General features: G+C 42.9%; 1 protein-coding gene across 1 annotated transcript in view; it reads left to right on the forward strand.

The window, feature by feature from the left end:
• Positions 1–224: 224 nt before the first annotated feature.
• CNIH3 (cornichon family AMPA receptor auxiliary protein 3) overlaps positions 225–23,228 on the forward strand; it is a 179,924-nt gene continuing 156,920 nt past the window's right edge. The window contains exon 1 of the mRNA XM_036757231.1: positions 225–287. Coding sequence (XP_036613126.1) covers positions 270–287 — 18 coding nt within the window. The 5' untranslated portion in view covers positions 225–269. The remainder of the gene's footprint in view (positions 288–23,228) is intronic.

Consider the following 23,228-nt stretch of genomic DNA (forward strand, 5'->3'; position numbering starts at 1 on the left):
TCAGCATAAGGTTCTTGCTAAATTGTGAAGTCTATTGGCACTGGACTCATGCTCTGTTTACTTCTGCTCTTACAAAAGACTTCATTGCCAAGTCGGGGTCTTCATTGCCTGGATCCAGGCTACCGTTTGCTCAATCTGAGCAAAGGTCCTTCTTTTACAGTCTGCATTAGGCTACAGCTGTGGTCTCCACATTCATGCCAATTGCCACTGATTGTCTGTCCAGTTTCTACAGTGAGTCCAATGCCTTAGGAATAAAACTTCTGAATGGAATGAGTTTTATGGGGCAGGTAAGGACACCTAAAGATCAGTGCTGAGGTACTTGATTTAGTTACTGATAAGGAGACTTTCATGAGTGCAGTGTTGGGAGCCTTAATGGCCTTGTTTACAAGAGATCATATACCTGGGATCATAATTATTTGAGAGAATTGTTCCAATTTAATAAAACAAGAGTGGGGCATTGTTTTTGATTGATTTGGTATCTTATTAATGTGAATATTCTCTCCATTCGTGCAGATTGCATCCCATCTTTGCCTTTTTATTCCATACAATTCTTGTCTAAATTCTTTCCTAGATCCTTCACTACCAATGTGCTGAAGGTCTTCCTCTAGGGCTTTTTATATTTCAAGAGTAGCAAGGTTTCATCTCTACTTTCCTAAAAAAAAAACAAAACCAAAACAAGGTCAGTCTGACATGAGCTCCCTCAATTTCCCATCTGCAACTCTCAACCTCTCTGTCTTCTTCTAGCCATTCTTAGTGGATGAGGGGGCTTAACTAACTTCTCCAACTGTGCCCGTGATCAAGTTCCCTCCCATCTCCTTCATGCTCTTACTCTATCAATTACCTCTACTCAACCCCTGTCTTTCGCCTTGCCCTCTTCAATTTGGCACTTTCATTTTTGCCTACAAACTTGTTCAGGTTTCCCCATCTTGAAAAATAAACCTCTTATCTTAACCTTGCCATCAGCTGAAGCTATTGAAAAGGGAGTATATTCTTGCTGCCTCTACTGCCTAACCACCCACTCGATCCTTAATCACATGCTCACGCCACATTTCTTCACAGTTTGGCTTCCTTCCTCACCACTTTACTAAAACTGTTCTTTCCAAAGTCTCTAAATGACCTTCTTCCTGCCAATTCTAAAGGTCTTTTCCCAGTCCATAGTCATGTTGACATTTCTCCAGCATTTGACACTATTAACTGTTCCTTCTTGGTCTTTTCTTTTCACTTGAACTCTGTGCCATTGTTTTCTCATGGTTTTTTTTTTCCTCTCTCCATTTTCCTCTCTCCATTTTTCCTCTTTCTGTCCCCTAGATGAGGTTGTCTCCAAAGGCTCTATTGCTTGCCCTCTGTTCTCCCTTTCTTGGCAACCTTAACCACTCCCAAGACTTCAGTTACCTCTATGCAGCTGCATAGGATCTGAATCCATAACTTTCAACCTTAATTTCTCTGAGCTATAGGCTTGCATTTTCAAATGTCTGCCTTCTTGACATCTCTGTCTGGGTGCTTAGCTTTCATCTAAAACTCTATACATACAAAACCGAATTCTCTCCCCTGAAACCTGCTTCTCCTCTTAACTTCTCTGTCTCTGTTGATAGTACCCCTTTATCCCAGCCACCTGATTTTTTCCATCCTTCCTCACTTCCCTATATCTAATAAGCAGACATATTCTATTGGTTCCTTCTCAGTAGTAGTTCACAATTTTATGTCCCCCTTTCTACTCAGACTTATCAAGTGAACTATTTTAACAGCTTCATAAATGGCCTTCATGCTCCTTATATATGCTCTCTCCAAGCCATCCTTCACACTGCTGCCAGAGTAATCTTTTTCATGCACCACCACTTTTCATGCACTACTTTTTCATGCCTTAATTGGTTCCCCTTGCTTACCAAAATAAAGCTCAGACTCCTTAGCTTAGCATTCAAGGCCCTTCATAGTCTAGCTCCAATCTCCTTTTCCAGCCTTATCACCCATCACTTCCTTTCATGAACTCTATATTCCAGCTAAACTATCCTTGTCTCCATTCACTGAGCTCATGCTACCCGCTTCCACCTCTATATCCATGCACCGTGTTGCCTATACTTAGAGTGGCCTCCTCTAGGGTATCTATTGAAATCCTTCTAATCCTTCCATTTCCAAGTGAGGAGATGCTTCCTCTGATTTCTCCAGCATAAGAGATGTCTCTTACTTAAATCTCTGTTTGAACTTCTCCTAAGTTCTTAGAGTATTAAAACATAGTTGGCTTTTTATTTATTGTATTTCCCTACTAGATTATGAGCTCACTGAGGGCAGGCAATACCTACTGTTTCGTCTCAGTCTGACGGAGGTGGATTGGTCTAGAGAATGTTCAGGTGTTTCCTGCCTATGCTTCCCATCCACTTATGTGGAAACTTTGGGGAGCTGATTTCCAGCTAAGAACACTGTGTGGTGATGAAAAGTCCTCTACTTGGTTGAGGAGCTGGAAAATTGATTTGGGGGTTACTGAACAAGAATTAAGTAGGTATACAAAAGGGGCAACCTGCTCCTCCATTGCTCCCTTTCCTTCTTGGTAGAAAGTCTACTACTGAGCTGCCAAGTAGTAGAAGAGGAGCCAGCCATATCCCCTCGTCTGGCTGCCGTGTGTCCACGAACATATGCAACTTTATTTTTTTTCTCCTATTTTTAGGTGAATTCTTATTTCTAGGTGGGAGTGTCCACAATACTTAGTGAATTTGGGAGATTCAGAGGTCCTACCAGAATCCCATTGGCCACCAGAATGTTGGTGATTGAGGTATCCACTGGAGCAGCAGTGGCCAAGGGCAGTATCAGAATACGGAATGAGAGACACACAGAGGATGAACAGACATGCAGTGAGAGATACCTGAGAAAAAGTAGCAGCTTCAGGGAGTGTGATCCCTTGTGGTACAGAGAAGTATAGTCTGTGAACTCACAGGGCTCCAGCTGGGTTGCCTGCCCAGAAGTGAGCTTCACCTAAACGACTCTTTGTTAGGACTCTGTGAATGGAGACAAGGATTTCCAGGGCCAGAAGCTGGGAGGTACCTCTTTCTCCCATGTGTTCTCTATATGTGTGCCTCACTGTACTTTAAGTCTGAAACCACTCTCCCCAGTCTCTCCCATGATTTTAAGGGAATGTTTTATACTAACTGCTCTTTTTGTATCTTCCTAGTAAGCCCTCTTTAAAAATAGCTAATGAGCTCTAGCAGACTGAGAAAGGGGTATGTAGGTAGGGGCTTAGAAAATGTCGTAGTAGAAGCCCCAGTTCTCACGGTTACCCCTAGATCATTGAGGGGAGTAGTCAGTTGTTCCACTGGGGACTCAATCTGTGAACTCAAGTGTCCATTGAGGGAGTGCCCAGAGGAATGACTATATTCGTCTCCCTAGCACCTAGCATAGTACATTTCACTTATTTATTGTTTAATAAATATTTATCAAGTTGGACTGAATTAAATGAGAGGGTTGGACTTGAGAATCTCTAAGTTTCTTTTTGGCTCTTAAGGTCTGACATAAATGTTTGTCTTAACTTTGGGAACCTAGATGAAAGTCTTTCTGTTATGCACCTTGTAATTATGCCTGGGATCTCTTAGTACAGAAATGCACACATAGTCCTCATCTGAAGGGACTGTCAGAAGGTCTAGACAGAGGCATGCCATGAAAAAACAAACAAAAATGGTTGGCTGGTTCAGGTGGGTCATTGCAGGAGGATAGCACTATGGTGGGGTCCTTTCTTCAGGTGTGTAGGTTCAGAAACTTAATTTTATTAATTTCATCAGGGGTATTGTGACTCTGAAATTTCTTCCTGCCATTCAAGCTCAGGAAGACTGATTTATAAATAAAACAACAAACATCACATTTTATGATTGGAGATGTAGCTTTCTACTGACTGAATATTCATATCTACTATCTAGTTTCTAGGTAGCTAGGAAACTGAATTCCTGCTCAGAAGGTTGCTTGATGAGCATAGAATCAGAGCAAAGGGAGTTATGGAATCCTTGAAGAATATTTCATCTGAGCTATGACAGAGCCTAATGAATTATGCATGCACTATCATAAAGCACACTTGGTATAGTGGAAAAGGTACTGGAGAGGGAATGAGAAGACCTAGGTTCAAGTCCCATCTCCGTGACTTAGTGGTTATATGACCTGCGGTACATTGTTTAACTAAGGATCATAGATTGCTAAAGCTAGAACTAGAACAGAGCTTGGAGGCCCTCTAGTCTTATACCCTCATTTTATAGATGAGGAAACTGAGGCCCAGGAAAGTTAAGTCCAGGATCATATAGTATATTAAACATTAGAAACAGGATTTGAACTCAGGTGCTCTTTTCACTGTATCACGCTTCTTCCATTCATCTATAAAATGGTGATGTGTAGGATGTGGAATACATCAGGGGGTCAGCACACTATGGCCTGAGGGCCTAATCTGCCCTACTGCTTATTTTTGTATATTCTATCAGCGAAGGATGGTTTTTACATTAGTTCATGGGCTGTACAAAAACAGGTGGTGGGTCATATGTAGTTTGCTGAATCCTGAACTAGATAGGTGATGAGGTCCTTTCTAGATCTAACATTTTATGATCCTGTGATCCTCACTCCCCTTCTGCAGAGATATATCCATGCAATACATCAAAAGACAAGGAATCCCCTCTGTCACATTATATACTTAACTTTAGTCTCTGGGGTTCATCTTTCTTCTGTGAGTAGAGCCTTTGCTTACCTCCTACCCAGGGAAAGAGGGCAGGTGTTCTGGGGAATGTTAGACTCAGGATGTAGAACCAAATGTGAGTAGGGAAGAGGGTTAAGCCAAAACTAACTGCCCTTGCCCCTCTCCTCACTGTTTCAGCTGTGGAATTGATACCTCAGCTGTGGTCTGGGATCAGGTGTGATTCTGATTACACTGGAAAGGGAGAAGTAGGTAAACTAGGGGGGAATCAGTCAGAACTAGGGAGATATGGGTATTCATGTGGGAGGAGCACAGCCGGTGATTCAGAGCATTCATCATCATTATCATAATTAAATACATGTGTATATGCAAGTGATCCTGTGGTGGCACTGTACAAAGCAAGATGAATAGATGTGGTTCTGAGACAGACAACACCAACTCTGATGGTTAAAGTGGCATGGGCAGCAATAAGCACTGAATAGAAGGGATAAATGCATTCAATGGGAGAATGTGTAAAGAATGAGTCTCAAGGGGCCTGTGTTTGAGAGGTGATTGCAGGTTCTCTTCTGGAGTAGGGGCTGCCTGCTTGTTGGAGGTGCCAAAAAGGGGGATTTTTGGTCTGGTATGAGTTGGACTAGATGTTTATTTTTAGTTCTGAGATTCTCTGGGAAGGCTATTGCAGAGGAGATGGGATTTTGGAAATTCCTTTGAATTACCAAATACAAACATTTATTGTTTAATAAATGTTTATCGAGTTGGATTGAATTGAATGAGAGGGTTGGACTTGAGAACCTCTAAGTTTCTTTTTGGCTCTTAAGGTCTGACATAAATGTTTGTCTTAACTTTGGGAACCTAGATGAAAGTCTTTCTGTTATGCACCTTGTAATTATTCCTGGGGTCTCTTAGTACAGAAATGCACACATAGTCCTCCTCTGAAGGGACTGTCAGAAGGTCTAGACAGAGGCATGCCATGCAAAAACAAACAAGAGTAGGTAGGGTAGGGAATAAGCATTTGCATAGCACCTACTGTGTGCCAAGCACTGTGTGAAGTGCTTTCCAAATAGGTCATTTGATCTTCACATAAACTCTGCAAGGCTGGTGTTATTATTTTTATTATTTTTAATTTTTTTGGTTGGTGCTATTATTATGCCCATTTTACAATTGAGGAAACTGAGGCAAACAGTCACAGCTAAATAAGTGTCTGAGGTTGACTTTGAACTCAGATCTTCTTGACTTCAGGCCCTAGTGCTCTATCCATTGGACCACCTAGCTTCCAAGTGTGGACTAAGCCCTACAGTAGGAAAAGAATGCAACAAGCTCTATTTCCAGGAGCTGAGGGAAAGGAGATAGCTTGGGCAAACTGGAACTGAAGGAAAGACTTTCTGGGATCAGTGATTTAGAGCAGGAAGGACCATAGAGGCCATACAGCCCAACTCCCTCATTTTATAGATGAGGAACTGTCTTGGAAAGGTTAAATTACTTGTCCAAGGTCATATAATCAGTATACATCACAGGCAGAACTTGAACCCAAGTCTTAGTGATTCCGGGGCCAGTTCTCTATCCACTCTAGCATATCTCCTGGAATTTGAGAGTGTGTTTGCAAGTAGGAATCAGACAACTGGATGTACCAGAATAACTCTGTCTATAGCCCTGAGAAGTAACCAGAGTATGGATTTTTAGCAGAAAGAGCATTAGAAAAGGAGATAGGAGGGCCAGTTTTTGTCTGGGCTTGGCCCCTAACTCTCTGCATGACATTGGCCAAGTCATTTCACCTCTGTGGTCCTGTTTCCTCATGTATAAAATGACTAAGTTGGACTAGATGATGTCTAATCTCTTTTCTACCTCTAACATTCTATGACTGTAGATTTGCGGGACATCCATAGACTAGAATTAAGAAATTCCTAGTGGCTTGAAACTTTCTGTTGAATGGAATGAACACAGTTTCACTTTGGAATACTAGTAAAGTGGACAGAAGGCCTGTAAGTCTACCTCTCAAAGTTATCCATACATATGATGACATCTCACTCCAGGTTATAGTTACTTCTCTAACCCACACTTGGGAAAGGCTGGGGCTAAGGTTGGGTATCTAAGAGAACCTTAGGCCCTTTCATCTCAATAGCTAGAGGTCTCATGATACAGATGGCGTAATGCCAAAGCTAGCTTCTAAATGTGAAAGGACTGGAAGGAATATAGAGTAGGTGTGCCAGAAAAAGATAGAACAAATTAACCCCACCTGGGGAACAGGGGAAAAGGCTCATTTTATGTACTTAAACAGTTCATTTTGATAAAAGAGCATATTTATTGTTTGGGGTCATACTCAAATTGTTAACAAAATGAAGCAAAGCAAAAACCTGATTCCATAGTAAGTGTTCCTGATCACACCAGCGAAGGCCAATGTGAGATTTTAGACAGCTAGGTGGTGCAATGGATAGAGAATAGGGCCTGGAGTTAGGAAGACCTGAGTTCAAAACTACCCTCAGATGCTTCCTACCTGTATGATTTTGGGCAGGTCATTTAACTTCAGTTTGGATCAAAAGATCTATCTGTCTATGTATCTGTCTATCTATCTGTCTATCTATCTATCTATCTATCTATCTATCTATCTATCTATCTATCTATCTGTCTATCTATCTATCTATGTATCTATCGACAATCATTTAATATCAATTTGGTAACTTCAATAAGGGCCAGAGCCTGAACTAATAATCAACCAGAAGAAGAGCTTGAACTGATTAACCAAAGGAGGAGCCTGAACTGATTAACCAGAGGAAGAATCTGAACCTAACAACCTCTTTGTTCTCTGAGTAAACTCAGAGAATACCTCTTCCTATGTCAACAAGGCCAAATTGGGCTGACTTAAGAGCATTCTTTTCTCTGTCTATTAGTCATCAAGGATGAGATCCTTAACCCGAGACATTATCTTTAATAATGTGACTTCTTCTTCTTTTACGGGCATATACTATGTTATGGCAATGTTAATGGTAAATTAAACACAGAAATGCTGGGTTGTAGTTTCAATTGACTCTTGTCAACTCTCTTATTGTATTGTATTGTATTCAATTTAGAAAATCCTTTCTTGTATGTTGTTTAAACATACATGGAGATCATAAAATTGAGTAACAGACATGCTGAGTTGCAACTGTTCTAAAAATGTATTTAAACCTTCTCATTCTGTTCAGGTTTTGTCTGGCTTCATACATGCATGTATCCACTAGCTTTAAGGGAATAAACAATATGGATTTACACATCACCTAGCTTGTTTGCCTCCTTTAACCAAACTTTCAGGTCAACACTATGTATGTATGTATCTGTCTGTCTGTCTCTGTCTGTCTATCTATCTGTCTCACTGAATGTAGCACCTAGCACAGAGCAGGGGCTATATAAATGCTAGCTTTGTACCTCATTTGTACCACACTTAGGGTGCCTACCACATGTTGCCATTTATTGTAGTTGTTTGTGCTCATTTATTCTCCAGTCTAATTGTAAAGTCTTGTAGGGCAGATATGGACTCTAAGACATGTCTTTCATTGCAGAGAAAAACCTGGCATAGTAAATAGAAAGCTGGCCTTGGAGGCAGGAAGAACTGCATTCAAATTCTGCTTATGGCTCAAATACTACTGGTCTGGCTATGGGAAAGTCACTTAACTTCTCAAATATACCACAGACAACTAAGACAAAGTCACATAGGAGTCGGTCTGCTTTGGTGGAAAATTTCACACCTGAAGTTCCCCACATTTGTAAAGAGATCTTCCAAATGGAAAAAAAAATCCCCACAGTACCTGGCACCTAATAGATGCCCAATACATACACAGTTGCTGAGTGAATGAATGTATTGTAGCTATTTGGAATTCTCTTTTATTTTCTGAAATCTTAAAATGAACCGTTTTTCTCTTTTGTGGAGACTATGGGCAACACAAGAGACAGAGTGGTGTAGTGGAGACCTAGGAATTAGGAATACTTAGGTAGGAAAGAAGGGAAGCAGGAAAAAAGCATTTATTAAGTATTTACTACACATCAGGCCCTGACCACATGTCTTAAGCACTGGGGTAAAAGTCAAGCAAAAAGAAAGCCCTGCCCTCAAGGAGCTTACATTCTAATGAGGGAAGAAAACACATGAAAGGGTCCTGAAAAGCAATGGAGTGGGGAGGGAGGGGGTGATAAAGGTACTCAGTTTAGTGGCATGGTTTTAGACTCTAAAAGCCAGAAACAGGGCTAGGAGGGGAATGGAGGCTGGTCTGGGCCCCTCCATAAAATGGAGGCTCCAGGAATAACACATCAATAGGAGAAGGGGCCAGGTCTTACAGAGGGACATTCCATGTTGAGAAAGCTGTAGGGTGGTTGGATGTTCCAGGGTGCAGATACCCCAGGCACTGAGAGAAGTTCTAGGATGAGACGACCTAGTCTGGAAGTCTGGGAGCCAGGAGCAGGGTGAAGAGGGGTCAGGTCCTGCCTCTGACACATACTAGCTCTGTGATGCTTGGCAAGTCACTTAATTATCCACTACCCTGGGCAACTCTAAGTCTATAAGCTGTGGAGAAGGACACATCTGCATTGGTAGGGGATGTTTTTAACTGGGAGCTCCCTGCACTGGTGAAATCTCAAGTCTGCTTAGGAAGAGAAAAAGGTTGCATAGAATTCTGTGGGGAGAGCTGAAAGTAGTAGCTGGACAGTCACCAAACCTCCTCCAAACTGCTCTGAATAATGTTCTTCCATCCCACCAGCAGAGACATGATGCATTAGGATGGCAAACCCTTTCTGTCATTTTGTTGAGACCCAGGAGGCTCATAGGTCTACTGCAGCTGAATGGAAGGGTGCCCTGAGCAAATTATTTAACATCTCTGAGTCACACATGCTTACTTGAGCAGAGAGAGGATTTGAAACTAGGACCTCTGCCACTGAAAACCTGCTTTTCTCTCAAAGCACTGCTTTCAGTGCTGGGCTGTGTTAGGACTGAGGTGGATCAAGCCAAGAGAGCGATCGGAGATTGAAGGCTCCAGCTTCTCATTTTTCCTGACCAGAAACAGGGCTGGATATTGTTCAGTAAAGCATGGTCTAGTCCAGGGGTGGAGAACCATTGGCCCTTTGACTAAATCCAAACTTCACAGAACAAATCCTGAAGTTTGGATTCAGTCAAGGGGCCAAACTTGAGGACCTAGAGGGTCACATGTGGCCTCGACGCTGCAGTTCCTCACCCCTGGGTCTCATGGAAAGAGCACTCACTGAGTCAGGAACCCAGGATCTATTCCTGTCTCCACCACCCAAGTCCATAATGTGACCTAGGGCAACTTATTTTAATCTTTCTGCACCTCAGATACTTGGCATCTGCAAAATGAAGGAGCTGGTCCCTTCTGGCTCTCATACTCTATGAACTTGACACTGAGGGAATGTAACAGAACAGTTAATGAATCAATAAAAATTTATTGAGACTCTGCCGTGTGCAACACAGTGCTGTATTTGACACTGTGGAGGATACCAAAAATTATAAGACATCCCTGCTTCCCTTTGCTTCTCCAGACAGCTGATTTCCCAGCAGCAAATCGAGGATACTCAAACCAGCCTGGAATTTCCCTTACTGCACAGTAAGGGTAGGGCTGGACAACTCCACAAAGCAGGTCAGGAAAATTTCCCTATTAGCAGACCAGAGTTTCCAATAACAACAGCTCAGATTTCTACAGTGCTTTACACTTTACAAAGTACTTTTCTCCCACCTTTGAGAGGTAAGTTGTGAAAGTATTATTAATTCCATTTTACAGATGAGAAAATGGAGGCTCAGAGAATTGGACTTATCTGCCCGAAGTCACAAAGCTAGTGGACTAGAGTGGAGTTCTGAAATCATTGGTCTTTCTAGTGTACTACACTTCCTAAGGGCTGCAAATCATTCTTACCCTTCCTTTAGAGCCCCTGGAAAAATGGAAGAAGTGCTGGTTAGTTCTTGGTGGAGGTTTCTATACCCTTCCATACATTACCAAATGTTTTACATACATGGCTTTTTTGGATGCTCATAGTAATCTTGTAAGGTAGTTGGTGCAAGTCTTACTATCCCAGTTTTATGGAAGATGAAAATGAGGCCATAAAAATGAAGTGACTTGCCCAAGGTCACCCAATTAAATTCAAAGAGACATTTATTAAGTGTAGGGCAGTATGATAGAAGTTGGGGTTAGATATAAAGATGGATATGAAACAGATCACATTCTCAAGGAACTCACAGTCTAATAGGGCACCAGGGAAAACTTACTTCATTGAAAGACAGCACAAGAGTTGGACCTTGAAGAGAGGGAGATAATTTATTAGAGGGATTTGGAGATGGGTTAGTCCTCTGCAGGCAGTGATGGGCAGGGCAAAGTAGGGCAAGGACAAGAACAGAGACATAGAGCAATGCCAGGGGCAGAGCCTAAATCTGAATCCATGCCCTCTGATTCTGAGACTAATCAATGTTCTTTTCACTATATACACCGCATTGCCCCTGGGAAAATAGTTGAGTATCCCCTCTGGGATAGACTGACTCTGCTGCTGGTGGGGAGAGGAAGAAGATAATAATTCAAAGTTTGGAGAATAACAGGATAGGGACTATCCTGTGATTTCATAAGTATAGGGAAATCCACAGTGAGGAAACTCCCTTTAACAATGCAGGCCTGCACCTCTACAGTTTATATAGCCTCTGACAGTTGCCCAGAGCAGAGGTGTGTCAAATTTGCCACCCTTAGGATGCAAACAGTCAGCAAAACTCCAGAGTGAGCAGTCCTATCTGGATTAAAATGTAATTTGGAAATGTTGAACAAAATAAATAAAATTACAATACAACATATATAATGTTAGTTTTCTAAATCAACATATGGCCCTCCAGGATCTTTTTGAGTATAATACTGGAGCAGGATGGGGATGGAGTGGGGCAGTTAAATGATTTACCTGGGTCATACATGGAGGGACTTCCAGGTTTTCCATTATACTATATTGCTTCTCTTAAATCATAACGTACATTTATATAACACTTTAAGACATGCGAAGTACTTTCCTCAAACAACCATAGGAAGGAGGTTGGGTATTATTTTCATTTTACAAATGAGGAGACAGGTTCTTTGATGTCAAATGACTTGCCCATAGTCATACAGCTAGTAAGTAACAAAGCTATGAGTTAAAACCAGGTCTCTCAAAATCCAGTGTTTTTTTTGTTTTTTCCTAGTATATCCTGAAACTCTCTTTTGGATTAGGCTGATGCTGTTTGGATTAAATGAAAACAACTCAAAGCCCGGAGAAGCATGGCATTTCTTGGAGGTAAAGGGCCAAGAAAACACTAAAGAATCCAGTAGGCTAAGAAGGCAGCAAAAGAGAGACATCAGAGAGGTATGGTGGTTAGAGCACTGGACTTGGGACCTAGGAGGCACAGATTTAGAGTCCTGCCTTAGACACTAGTGTGTGACCCTGGGCAAGTCATTTAATTTCCCTGGGTCTCAGTTTCCTCATCTATAATGTTAAAGGAAGGAAAAGAATAAGCATTTACTGTGCTAAAATATTTCATTTGACCTTCACAATAAGGCACTTCCAGGTAGATGTTATTATTTATCTTCATTTTACATATGAGGAAACTGAGGCTGAGAGGGGTTAAATGACTTGACCAGGTTCACACAGCCGGTAAGAGTCTGAGGTCCCATTTGAGCACCAGTCTTCCTGACTCCAGGGCCAGCTATTTCATGCTTACTATGTGCCAGTCACTGTGCTAAGCGCTTTGTGATTTTTATCTCACTCTGCCCTCACACAAACCTTATGAGGTCGTGGAAAGCTCAACAGTCAGTTAACAAACCTTTATTAAGTGCCTACTATGTGTTAGTCGTTGTACAAAACTCTGGATTTAGGGATCCCCCTGAATTTCTTTCCCACGTGCCAATCCAAATGAGACTACCATGGTGCCAAGGACCTAGCCTAAGGCAGTGTGAAACACGCACAATCTTAGTCTTCCCTCCCACCCCTCTTCCCCACCTACTTAAGACCCACGTAGTTAAGAGTCCCCGCCCAGCTCAGCTCATTCTTCGCTCCTAACCCACCTCCCCTTCGCTGTGCTGCTACTGCGGCCGCCGCCCGCCGCACACCAACGTGCTGGGGGCTCCTGGCAACACCTCCTCGAGTTTAGTCTTAAACTGGCGGTGCGTGCAGCTGCGGCAGCGGTGGCAGCGGTGGCGGCGGCGTGGCACCTCTGGCTACTAAAGTGGCTGCTGTCTTTCTCTGCCCGCCCTAAGAGAGGAAGTGTGCGGCGGAGGTGCGGGGTGGGGCGCAGGATAGGAGAGGATCCCGGGACGTCTCCCCTCTTCTCTTCTGGTAACCACGGCGGCGGGAGCAGCAGCAGGTGGAACTGGACTCGTTTGGTGCTCCATCGCGGCCTCCAGGGACTGCGCTTTGATGATCCAAGGTTTGGTGGGTCGGAGCTTGCTTATTCCCGCTTCTGTCTCCAGCCTCCCGGGGATCCCACTCGGATTTCAGAGGAGACTGTCCGGGGCTGGGCACCTCCGGAGTGCACATCGTCCACGAGGAGGAAACCGCGGCGGGAGGGCTGAGCTCTAAGAACACGCGGTTGTATTCGCTTTTCTTTTTCACAACCCAGAAGACCTCTTCTCCTGGAGAAGAACCTGTGGCCGGTTCTGGGGTAGTGGATCCTTTAACCTGGTGGAGCTGGAGCGAGCAGTTCTGGGCACTGCGCCGGACGCTTGTCGAGTGCGCCTCGGAGGTGCCAGAGCTGTCCAGAGTTCCGAGACGCACCTCTCCTTCTTTGGATTAAGGCGGGGTAAACACGAGCTTTCTCTAGAATTACATTCTCCTTGTTTTCCTGGGGGTTTCTCCCTGCTTTTCTATCCGAGAAGTGTTATTTCTCGGCACTACTACCCCCTTTCCCCGGACTTTCTCATTCGACTGCTCACAAGAGTGAATCTGCTCCTCTACCCCTGCCACCCCGGTTTCTCCTAAGATTTGAGGAAGAGTCCTTTCCGGGGCTCTTATCCCTGAAGCTCCTTTCGCTGCCTTAGATTTTTGGGTTCTGGGTCTATTCCTTGGAGCCCGGGGGAGCCACTTTATCTTTACCTCCCCACTAGTCCCCATTCTTTCCCCAATTGGTGTGCCTCCTTGTTTCAATGAGCATTGAGGGAGAGTGAAAGCTTGGTTCTTCTCTGCCTTACCGTTTTGGGGGAGATTTTGAGGGAGAGGGACTTGGATTTCCTGTGGGCTTTCTGTGTGCTTGCAAAAGGGGAACACCTCTACCAGGTGGTCTCTTCGCCATGGCCTTCACTTTCGCTGCTTTTTGCTACATGCTGTCTCTGGTCCTGTGCGCGGCGCTCATCTTCTTCGCCATCTGGCACGTGAGTACCCGGTAGCAGTTTCTAACTCTTCTCTCCGGCCGGGACTCATTCCACATCCGTCCCTTAACCTTCCCCATAATAATGCCCTACCCTCCCTGAATTTTTGCAAACGTAGAGTGGTGAGTGGTGTTCTGGGGTTAGCTGCTCCACGGTTTCTCGCTACTGATGCCTTCGTAGCAATCAATAACGGGTCTTGGGAGTTGGCAGGTACAGGAATTGACGCCACCTGAGACACTGGCTCAGTTGGGGAAGGCAGGGGAGTCTTTCCGCTCGCCTTAATCCAGGCCCTGGAGCTTCCTAGGGGCACCGTCCATCCAAACTTTGCTGGGCTGGTCAATGAGGTTGGTCGTGCCTTCCGGGGTCTCGGGAAACGCTACTGCCCGCCTCTCTTCCCGAGAGAGAGAGAGAGAGAGAGAGAGAGAGAGAGAGAGAGAGAGAGAGAGAGAGAGAGAGAGAGTCAGTCGGTGCTGGTGATGTTGGGCAGAAGGAGAAGCGCCACCGTAGGGCCCGGCAATTAGTCAAGTAACTATAACAACTAAACATTTAAAATGTCAGCATCTGTGGTGGGTTGCATTTAGACATAATTGGAGACAAAGTGAAAGGCGGTGAAGGGAGAGGTTGGCAGGAGGTAGCAGGGAGATGAAGGGAGAGGGAGAAGGGAAAACCAGAAGAGGAGAAAGGGAGATCGATTGCCTGCGATGAGGGAGAGGATTGAAAAACAGGAGTTAGAAAAACGAGGTATGGGGGGTGGTGGGAAGAAATGGTAGAAAGAGAAACAGGAGAGACAAAAAAAAATCTAGGAAGAAGTGAAGGAAAGGGAGCCAGAGAAAAGGAGAAGGCTAGGAGAAATTTGCTTCCTGTTGGGAGGAACCTTTTGACTGCCAGAGCCTAAAATCCTTCCCGGATTGCATCCGGAGTTGAAATCATCCCCTAACCTCAGACTCACTGGCTGCTGACCCTTGGAAGCATTCAGCATCTTTTCCATCTCCCTCGAAGAGGTGAGCTGGGGAAGCCAGCCCGGCTCAGATTTCCCTGCCTCTCCTCCCAGGGTTTCCTCCCTTCCTGGATGAGCAAGTCAAGGGGCTGGCTCCAGGAGGGAGTCCCGGGGATAGAACAGACAATGCTGGGAATAGGACTCAATCGGTCGTTTGATGGTGTAAAGGTCGGGAGAGAGGGGCAGCAGGGGAAGGGAGTTAGGTGGTGAAAACGAGCAAGCATTGTGAAAAAACCACATAGAAAGAGCTTTCTCTTCATACATGACTACAGGTTTCAGTGAATAAGCTCCAGGCTCAGAGAGAGGAGACAGAATTGAAACCCTGACCTTGAGCTCTAACCCTGCTCTCTTTGCTCCAGGGGCTCTGCCAACAAATGGAAACTCCCTGGGTTTTTATTTCCCTATCAGCAAAATAGGACTCATAATGTTTCTACTTTACTGATGGGAAACAGCAAATACCCAAACAGAGGTTTGTATGCTGATAACATCAGTCAGTATGAGCGACAACAGCGATGTCTACAGGGAGGAAAATGGGCCATCCTGGTCCCAAGGAGAGTAGATGTTGGAAACCCTTCACCATCTTCTTGTACCCCTGAGCTGTGAGGCACAACTGTTCTGGAAAAGTGGTTAGAATTTCCTTTGAGGAGGTGACAAAGGACCCCAGAGGACAGAACTAGAAGCACAGGGGGAAGATGCAGAGAAGTCAATATTAATTTATGGAAAAAATAACCAAAGATCAGAACTATGGTAGAGTGGAGTGGAGTGGCTTGGAGAGTAATGAGTTTGCCATTACTGGAGGTCTTCAGATTGGGCTGCTGCTTGTCGAGGTTGTAGAGAGGATTCCTGTTCAGGATTGAGTTACATGACCTCTGCAGCCCCTTTCAGCTGTTATTCTGTATCTTGTCTTCCCAAGGGGATGGACCCTGAGGAAACATGTTCACTGTGTCGTATGGTTGTGGTGTGTTTTACTGCAAGCAGACAGTGGGAGATGGAGGCTCCAGGAAGATTGCAGGGTGGGTGAGATGCTGGGTGTTTTGTATAAGTGGTTTCTAGAGTGTGTGAGAGAGAGAGCTTCTCTTAAAAATAGAACTAAAGATCACAGAGTTCAGCTACAGCAGCTTCTATTAGGGGACCGTGAACAGGAAGGGTATGGAAAGAGATGCTCTTGGCAGAAGGAGGATGTGAAGCATTGAGGTGGGCTGGAGCAATCTGGGATAAGGAAATTTACATATGACAGATATCTGGGGATTGGTAAAGCAAGTTGCTGAGAGGGAGGCAAAGAAAGGTTTCAGGACCAGGAGCACCTGAATTGTCAGAGAAGTCTGGTGGGCAAAGGATCATCCATCTAAAGTTAGAGAGTACCCTGGAGGCCGTTCCGTCAAACCTCCTTATTATCTTACAAATAAGAAAATCGAGAGCAAGGGAAACTAAGTAGTCTGGCCCAGTTCACATAAATGGTGAGTAGCAAGGGGAGAGGATAAACCCAGGTCCTCTATTTTCTTTCCACTACACTACCTCAGACCGGAGCTGGAAGTTAAAAATGTCTTTTGATGGGCATTGTAGATCTAGAGTCAAAAGGAATCTCTCAGAAGCCATTTATCCTAACCCCTTTCTTTTACAGAGGAGGAGATAAGGCTTAGAGAGTTTAAGTAAGTTGTCCAGGGTCACACAGGTGGTAAAGTAGCAGAATTAAAATGTTGACTGAGGTGGGCAGGTGGGTAATACACATTTATTGAGCACTTTAAGTGCCGGGGATACAGAAGAAAGACAAAAATCAGTCTGTGCTCTCAAGGAGCTCACAGTCTAATAAAGGAGAGACAGCTTGCAAACAACTGAATACATAGTTATGAGATAAATGCAGTATAAGCAGAAGGTAAGGTAGAAGATATTTTAAAGTTAAAAAGATGTCCTCACTCCCCTTAAGGCCGAGTGGCCCAATTTACAGATGGTGAAAAGAGTTTCAAAGGGCTGATCAATGGGCTCTCTCTGACCTCATATTTATTTACCTTACATTTTGCCGTTTTGACCCTTACCTCAAAGAAACCTGGGCAGAAGTTATAATGTTTTTACTTTGAAAATCAGGAAACTGAGGCTCACAGAAATTAGGTGAGGTCTTCTGATTTCAAATCCAACATTCTTTTTACCATCCCATACTGTTAGCAAGGGAAATTATATAAAGTAATGAGCCTTCTGCCAAGTGAATATAGGCTCCTATTCTGGAGGCTAAAATTGATTTATAGGCAAGCAGGATTATAATGGGAGAAGATAATTTTGCTGATCTTTTCACTCTGAGCTGAAAAGGGGACAGGATGGAGGGTGTCAGATAAATGCAGAAATTCCCTGCTGATAATGGGTTTCAAAGGAACTCCCCCATTATGAATTATTGAAATTGTTTGCATGAAAAGGTTAAATATTCTTATTTCAGGAAAAAAAGGTATTTCTAGTTTCCCTTTTCCTCATGTCCAGAAGGGGGCAGGTACTGAAGAAGAGAGAGCTTTACAATTTGCTGAACTTTCCATCTGAAGTAAAATAGATAACCAGAAAGATTCTTTTTCACCCACTCAGTGGGAAGATAATAAATAATTCAAAAATAGGTTAATTAAGTGGGTGGTTGTGCAGTTAGTAGAGTAATAGAAGATTAAGTATCACATTGAAATAAAAAGCCGGGCTTTTTGAGTATTCCCATTGGGTTTGCCTCTCCATGGATTAGAGGGTCATAATTTAGACTGCCTTCCCCAGAGATTACTGAACACAATAGGATTTCCAAGTCTGTGACAAGTAGAGATTTATATTCCAGGGAGAACAGCAAGATTTGCATTTCTAACTGCCATTTCTATAGAAGAGAATTCAGGTATCATTTTTATGTTCATATTACAAGGATACTTCTAGTACTCTTCTTCCAACCAATGACTTCTTTCTCTTGTTCCCCAAACCACCTTTTTTATTGCTTAAAGATATTTGAAATACACTGAGTAAATTGCTAAATTGTAAAAAAAAATCTTCGTTATCTGAGCTGCAATATATCAAAGTTGGTTCAATGTTAGCATAATTTTTTTTTACCTTCAACCCAGCACTGTGTTTGTCCTCTGAATTTCATAGATGGACCTGCAAGAGACCTCACAGGTGACCAAGTTCAAGTGCCACTTGAAGCAGAGATTCCTTTCTCCTCAATGTGCTGAACTTCTTAATTGCTTAATAGTCATTGGATAATAATAGCTAACATTTATGAAGTGCTTTAAGTTTTGCAAAGCACTCTACATATGCTATCTTATTGAATCCTCATAACCACCTTTTGTTATCATCTCCATTTTAAAACAAGCAGAAAGAGATGAAGAGACCTAGGGACTGTCTGAGGCAGGATTTGAACTTGGTTTTAGCCTGACTTCTACTGTACCACCAAGCTGTCTAAATATTGAGCTGTAAAGAAAGTATTAAGTGTTGTACATGCCATACAAAATCTAGGGCCTGTTCTGGATGCATTTTTCTCCTAAGTTTATATATTTATATAATTTATATATATTCCTAGTACCTCTCTACCTGTGGATTAACAGCTACCATTTTATCTTCAGACCATTTCGTTAAAAATTTAGAAATTTTTGACCTGGAAGGGACTTGAGACCTCATCTACGTCAGCCCTCTAACTTTAGCAGGTGAGGAAACTGAAGGACAGAGAATGGAAGGGGAAGGGAACGAGCATTTATTAAACACCTGCTATATGCAGGGCAGTATGCTAAGCACTTTAAGAATATTATCTTCTTTCATTCTTACAGCAGCCCTGTGAGGTAGGTGCTATTATTACCCCCAGTTTACAGTTGAGAAAACTGAGGCAGATAAAGGTTAAGTGACTTGGCCCAAGCTCACATAGCTTGTATCTGAGGTTGAATTTGAACTTAGGTCTTCATGAGTCCAGGCCGAGCACTCTATCTGCTATGCCATCTAGCTGCCAAGTGACTTGCCCAGGGTCATACAGTTCATAAGTGGAAAGAATTACCCATGCTGAAGAAATTACAAATCCTTTGCAAAACTCCAGCTAAGAACTTGACTCCAAATATTTTATTTTTACAGAGGAAGAGAGAATGATAGAGATATTCCGCACTCTGAGTCAGAACTGGGTTCCAGGTCCAGCTTTCCCATCGAGGGTCCCAGATTATGAGCTGGAAGGGACTTCAGAGGTCATCTAGTCTATTCCCACTACTTTTCCTAATCTGTAAACAAGAAGGTTGAACTAAATAAGCTTTAACTTCCCTTCTAGTTCCAGATCTGTGATCCTCGACAGAAGAGCTGGGGGTGGGGGCCTGGGACCCAGTTCATCTTTCTCCAAGTGGAGATTTTTTTACTTATTTCTTATTGTTCCAGGGAAAAATAATCCTACTGAGTTCAGCTAGCTGTAGCCAAATGATACTATCACAATGCAGAGATTCCAGAGGATAAAACCTAGATTTTATTAAGCTTAAGCACAAGTTCAGAGCTCAGAAAAATAACTGAACCCTAATGAGGGTTCTGTTAACAAAGCTTAGATCATTTTCATTTGTGTCAGAGAGAGAAATAATTTTTAATCATACAGCAATCTCATACATCTTCTCATAATACTAAAATAAGCTTAGTTAAACAGAATAATAATCTCATTCATCCTCTAAGAAAAAGACTTCGTTTTAGGGCCTATAGATAAATTAAGGCCAGTTACATGTTAAAGTTAGATTGTTAGAGTTTACAATGGGCTAATTGAGAGAAGGGATATATATATATATATATATGTGTGTGTGTGTGTGTGTGTGTGTGTGTGTGTGTGTATGTGTGTGTGTGTGTGTATACGTATATACACACACACATACATACTACAAAGATAACCACAGGGTCAGAACTGGTTGGGATCCTTCCACAACTGAAACAAGTCAAATTACTTTGAGATGTCTGGCCTCACTTTTGACTTCTTATCTCAGAAATGTCTGAAGCTTTTAGTAAATTTTACCTTCTCATGGGGCAGGATTCAGTCAGCTAATGAGAGCCTAACCACGAGAGGCATCCCTGAATCTCAAATAATAAAGATTAATAAAAGGAAATAAAAAATTCTCATGACCTTATTCTGTGAAAGTAAAATATTTGGAGTTAATCTCTTATAGGACTCATATGAGAGGTCTGGTATTTCTTCAGCATGCCCTATTTGTAAGGGGAAAATGTTTGCTACTTAATAGATAAATCTAGGGAGTTGCCTGAAGCCCAAAGAGCTTAAATTTCTTGCTCGGGGTCACTTACCAATATGCATCCAAGTCAGGATTTAAAGCTTGGTCTTTCTGACCCCAGAACAACATGTTATCCACTATACCTCTCCACCCTTCAGGAGTTATTTTGAGTAAATAACTAATTTCTCTGAACATCCCTCACATACCCTTGTTTAAAAAAAAGAAAAAAAATTCCTGAAGGCTTCACATGTTAAGCCAAATTCCAGACAAAATAAGGTGAAATCCACTTCCAGGAAACCTTGCAGGCCAAGCTGTTTAGACTACTTGAATAAACATAATGGGGAATTATCACTTGGAGAACTTTTAAGAACAAAGTTTCACTATTTATGTTTGAATCAAAGAATAACTTTGTAGAAATAATCCATTAATGTGTGATCCTGGACAAGTCATTTAATTTCTTAGTGCCCCAATCAACTTTGTAATGATGGCTGTGGTATCAGAGTAGCTGAGTTTGAATCCTGATTTTGTCACTTGCTTACTGTATGACTCCTGGTGGAGTCACAATCTGGCTGGGACTCGGTTTCCTCTAAAATCGAGGGGTTGAACTAGATTGCCTCAAAGGGCAGTCAATAAACATTTATTAAGTGCCTACTATGTTCCAAGCATGATACTAAGTGCTGGGTATACAAAAAGAGGCAAAAGACAGTTCTTGCCCTCAAGGAACCCACAGTCTAATGGGAGGAGACAACAAGCAAGCAAACAAGTTATATACGGGATAGAAAGGAAATAATTAAAATAGGGAATGCACTAGAATTAAGAGGGATTGGCAAAGCCCTTCTGTAGAAGTTGGGATTTTAGTTGGGACTTAAGGAAGCCAGGGAAGTCAATAGGCAGAGATGAGAAGGGAAAGCATTCTAGACATGGGAAACAGCTAGAGAAAATGCCCAGACCCAAGTGATGGACAGATCAGCCAGGAGGACTGTCACTAGATCAAAGAGTACCTGGGAGGGAATACAGTGTAAGAAGACTGGAAAGATAGGAAGGGGCTAGGTTATGAAGGGTTGTGAATCCTAGAGGATTTTGTATTTGATCCTGGAGCAATAGGGAGCTACTAGAGTTTACTTAGTATGGAGGGGACCTGGTCAGACCTGGGCTTTAGAAAAGTGACTTTGGTGGCAGAATGGAGGATGAGTTGGAGTAAGGAGAGACTTGAGGCTGTCAGACCCTCCAGCAGGCTATTGTCATGGTCCAAGTTGTGAGGTGTTGAGGGCCTGCACTAGAGTGGTGGCAGTGTCAGAGGATAGGAGGTTTATTTGAGAGATGTTGCAAAAGTGAAATCAATAGGCAATAGATTGGATATGGGGGTGGGGGGTGTTGAGAGACAGTAAGAAGTCAAGGATGATTCCTAGATTTTGAGCCCGAGGAACTGGTCAGATGGTGTTGCCCTCTAAAGTAATTGGGGAAGTAGGAGCAGGGAAAGTTTTGGGGGAAAGATGATGAGTTTGGTTTTGGACATCTTGAGTTTAAGACATCTACTTGACATCTACTTTGAGATGTCTGAAAGGCAGTTGGAGGTGTAAGATTGGAGGTCAGCAGAGAGGTTAGGGCCAGATAGGTAGATTTGAGAATCCTCAGCATAGAGATGGTAATTAAATCCATGGGAGCTGATGAGATCTCCAAGTAAGGTAGGATAGAGGGAGAAAAGGGTACAGGACAGAGCCTTGTGGGACACCTGCACTTAGAGGACATGATCTAATCAGGGCTTCTTAAACTTTTTCTACTTGAGACCCCTTCAGTGCTTCTTAAACTGTGGGTCTTGACCCCATAGGGGGTCCCACAGTCCCCATGCAACCCATAGTTTAACAAATGCTGAATTCTAAATGAGGGTCCAGCAAACTTAGAAGGAGCAATCTGACAGGTAAGGGGAGAACCAGGGGAGAGTGGTGCCAAGTGGTATTAAGAAGAGGGTGGTCAGCAGCATCAAAAACTGCCGAGAAGTGGAGGAGAACAAGGATTGAAAAACAGTCATTGGATTTGGCTATTAAGAGATTAATGGTAAGATATTTTCTGTTTTTTTTTTTGAGAGGGAAGGCCAGGCAATTGGGGTTAAGTGACTTGCCCACAGTCACACAGCTAGTAAATGTGTCAAGTATCTGAGGCCAGATTTGAACTCAGCTCCTCCTGACTCAAGGGCCGGTGCTCTACTCACTGTGCCACCTAGTTGCCGCTGATATTTTCTGTTTCTGAATCTATGATTCCCAAGTTACAGGGTAGTTGCTGAAGTTCACTGATACAGGGAGTTTTCTCACCAGGGCATCTTTTACACCAGTAAAATAATGGGTCTAGATTAAAAAGTAAATCACTAATACAAGACAGATAGGAAGGAGGCAAACCAGGAGAGAGCAGAGTCCTAAAAACCCAGAGAGGAGAGAAGATCTAGGACGAGAGGATGGTCAATAGTGTTACATGCAGCAGAGAGGTTGAGATGGATTAAAGACTGAGAAAAGACTATCACATTTGACAGTTGAGATAATTGGTAACTTCAAAGAGAGCAATTTTAATTGAGTGATGAGGTTGGAAGCTAGATCGCAAAGGGTAAGAGTGAGAAGAGAGGACATGGAAGGATCAAGTGTAGACAATTCTTTCTAGGAGTTTGGCTGAGAAAGGGAGGAGAGATCTAGGACAGTGACCTCTGGGGTCACTAATGTAGTTGCCTGGTGGCTGTGTAGACATAGAATTGATATCATAGCCTAGAGGGAAGCCAGATTTCCTCATAAAGGACAGCTCCCAGAGAAATGTGCAAGAAAACATGCTCTGTTGGAGTCAGAAGAGTTGGAAGGGACCAGTCCAACTCATATCTGAAAAAGAATCTCATTTACAATATACCTGACAAGTGTTCATCCAACCTTATTTGAAAACCTGTAGTGAAGGGGTTCTTAAGTTGAGATCCACGAACTTTTAAAAAATGTATTTTGAAAACTGTATTTCAATAGAATTGATTTTCCAAAAAAATAGAATTGATTTTCTTTGACAGCTGGGTGGTGGAGTAGATAGAACAC

The sequence above is a fragment of the Trichosurus vulpecula genome, chromosome 4 (assembly GCF_011100635.1).
Source record: "Trichosurus vulpecula isolate mTriVul1 chromosome 4, mTriVul1.pri, whole genome shotgun sequence".
In the NCBI taxonomy this organism is placed as follows: domain Eukaryota; kingdom Metazoa; phylum Chordata; class Mammalia; order Diprotodontia; family Phalangeridae; genus Trichosurus; species Trichosurus vulpecula.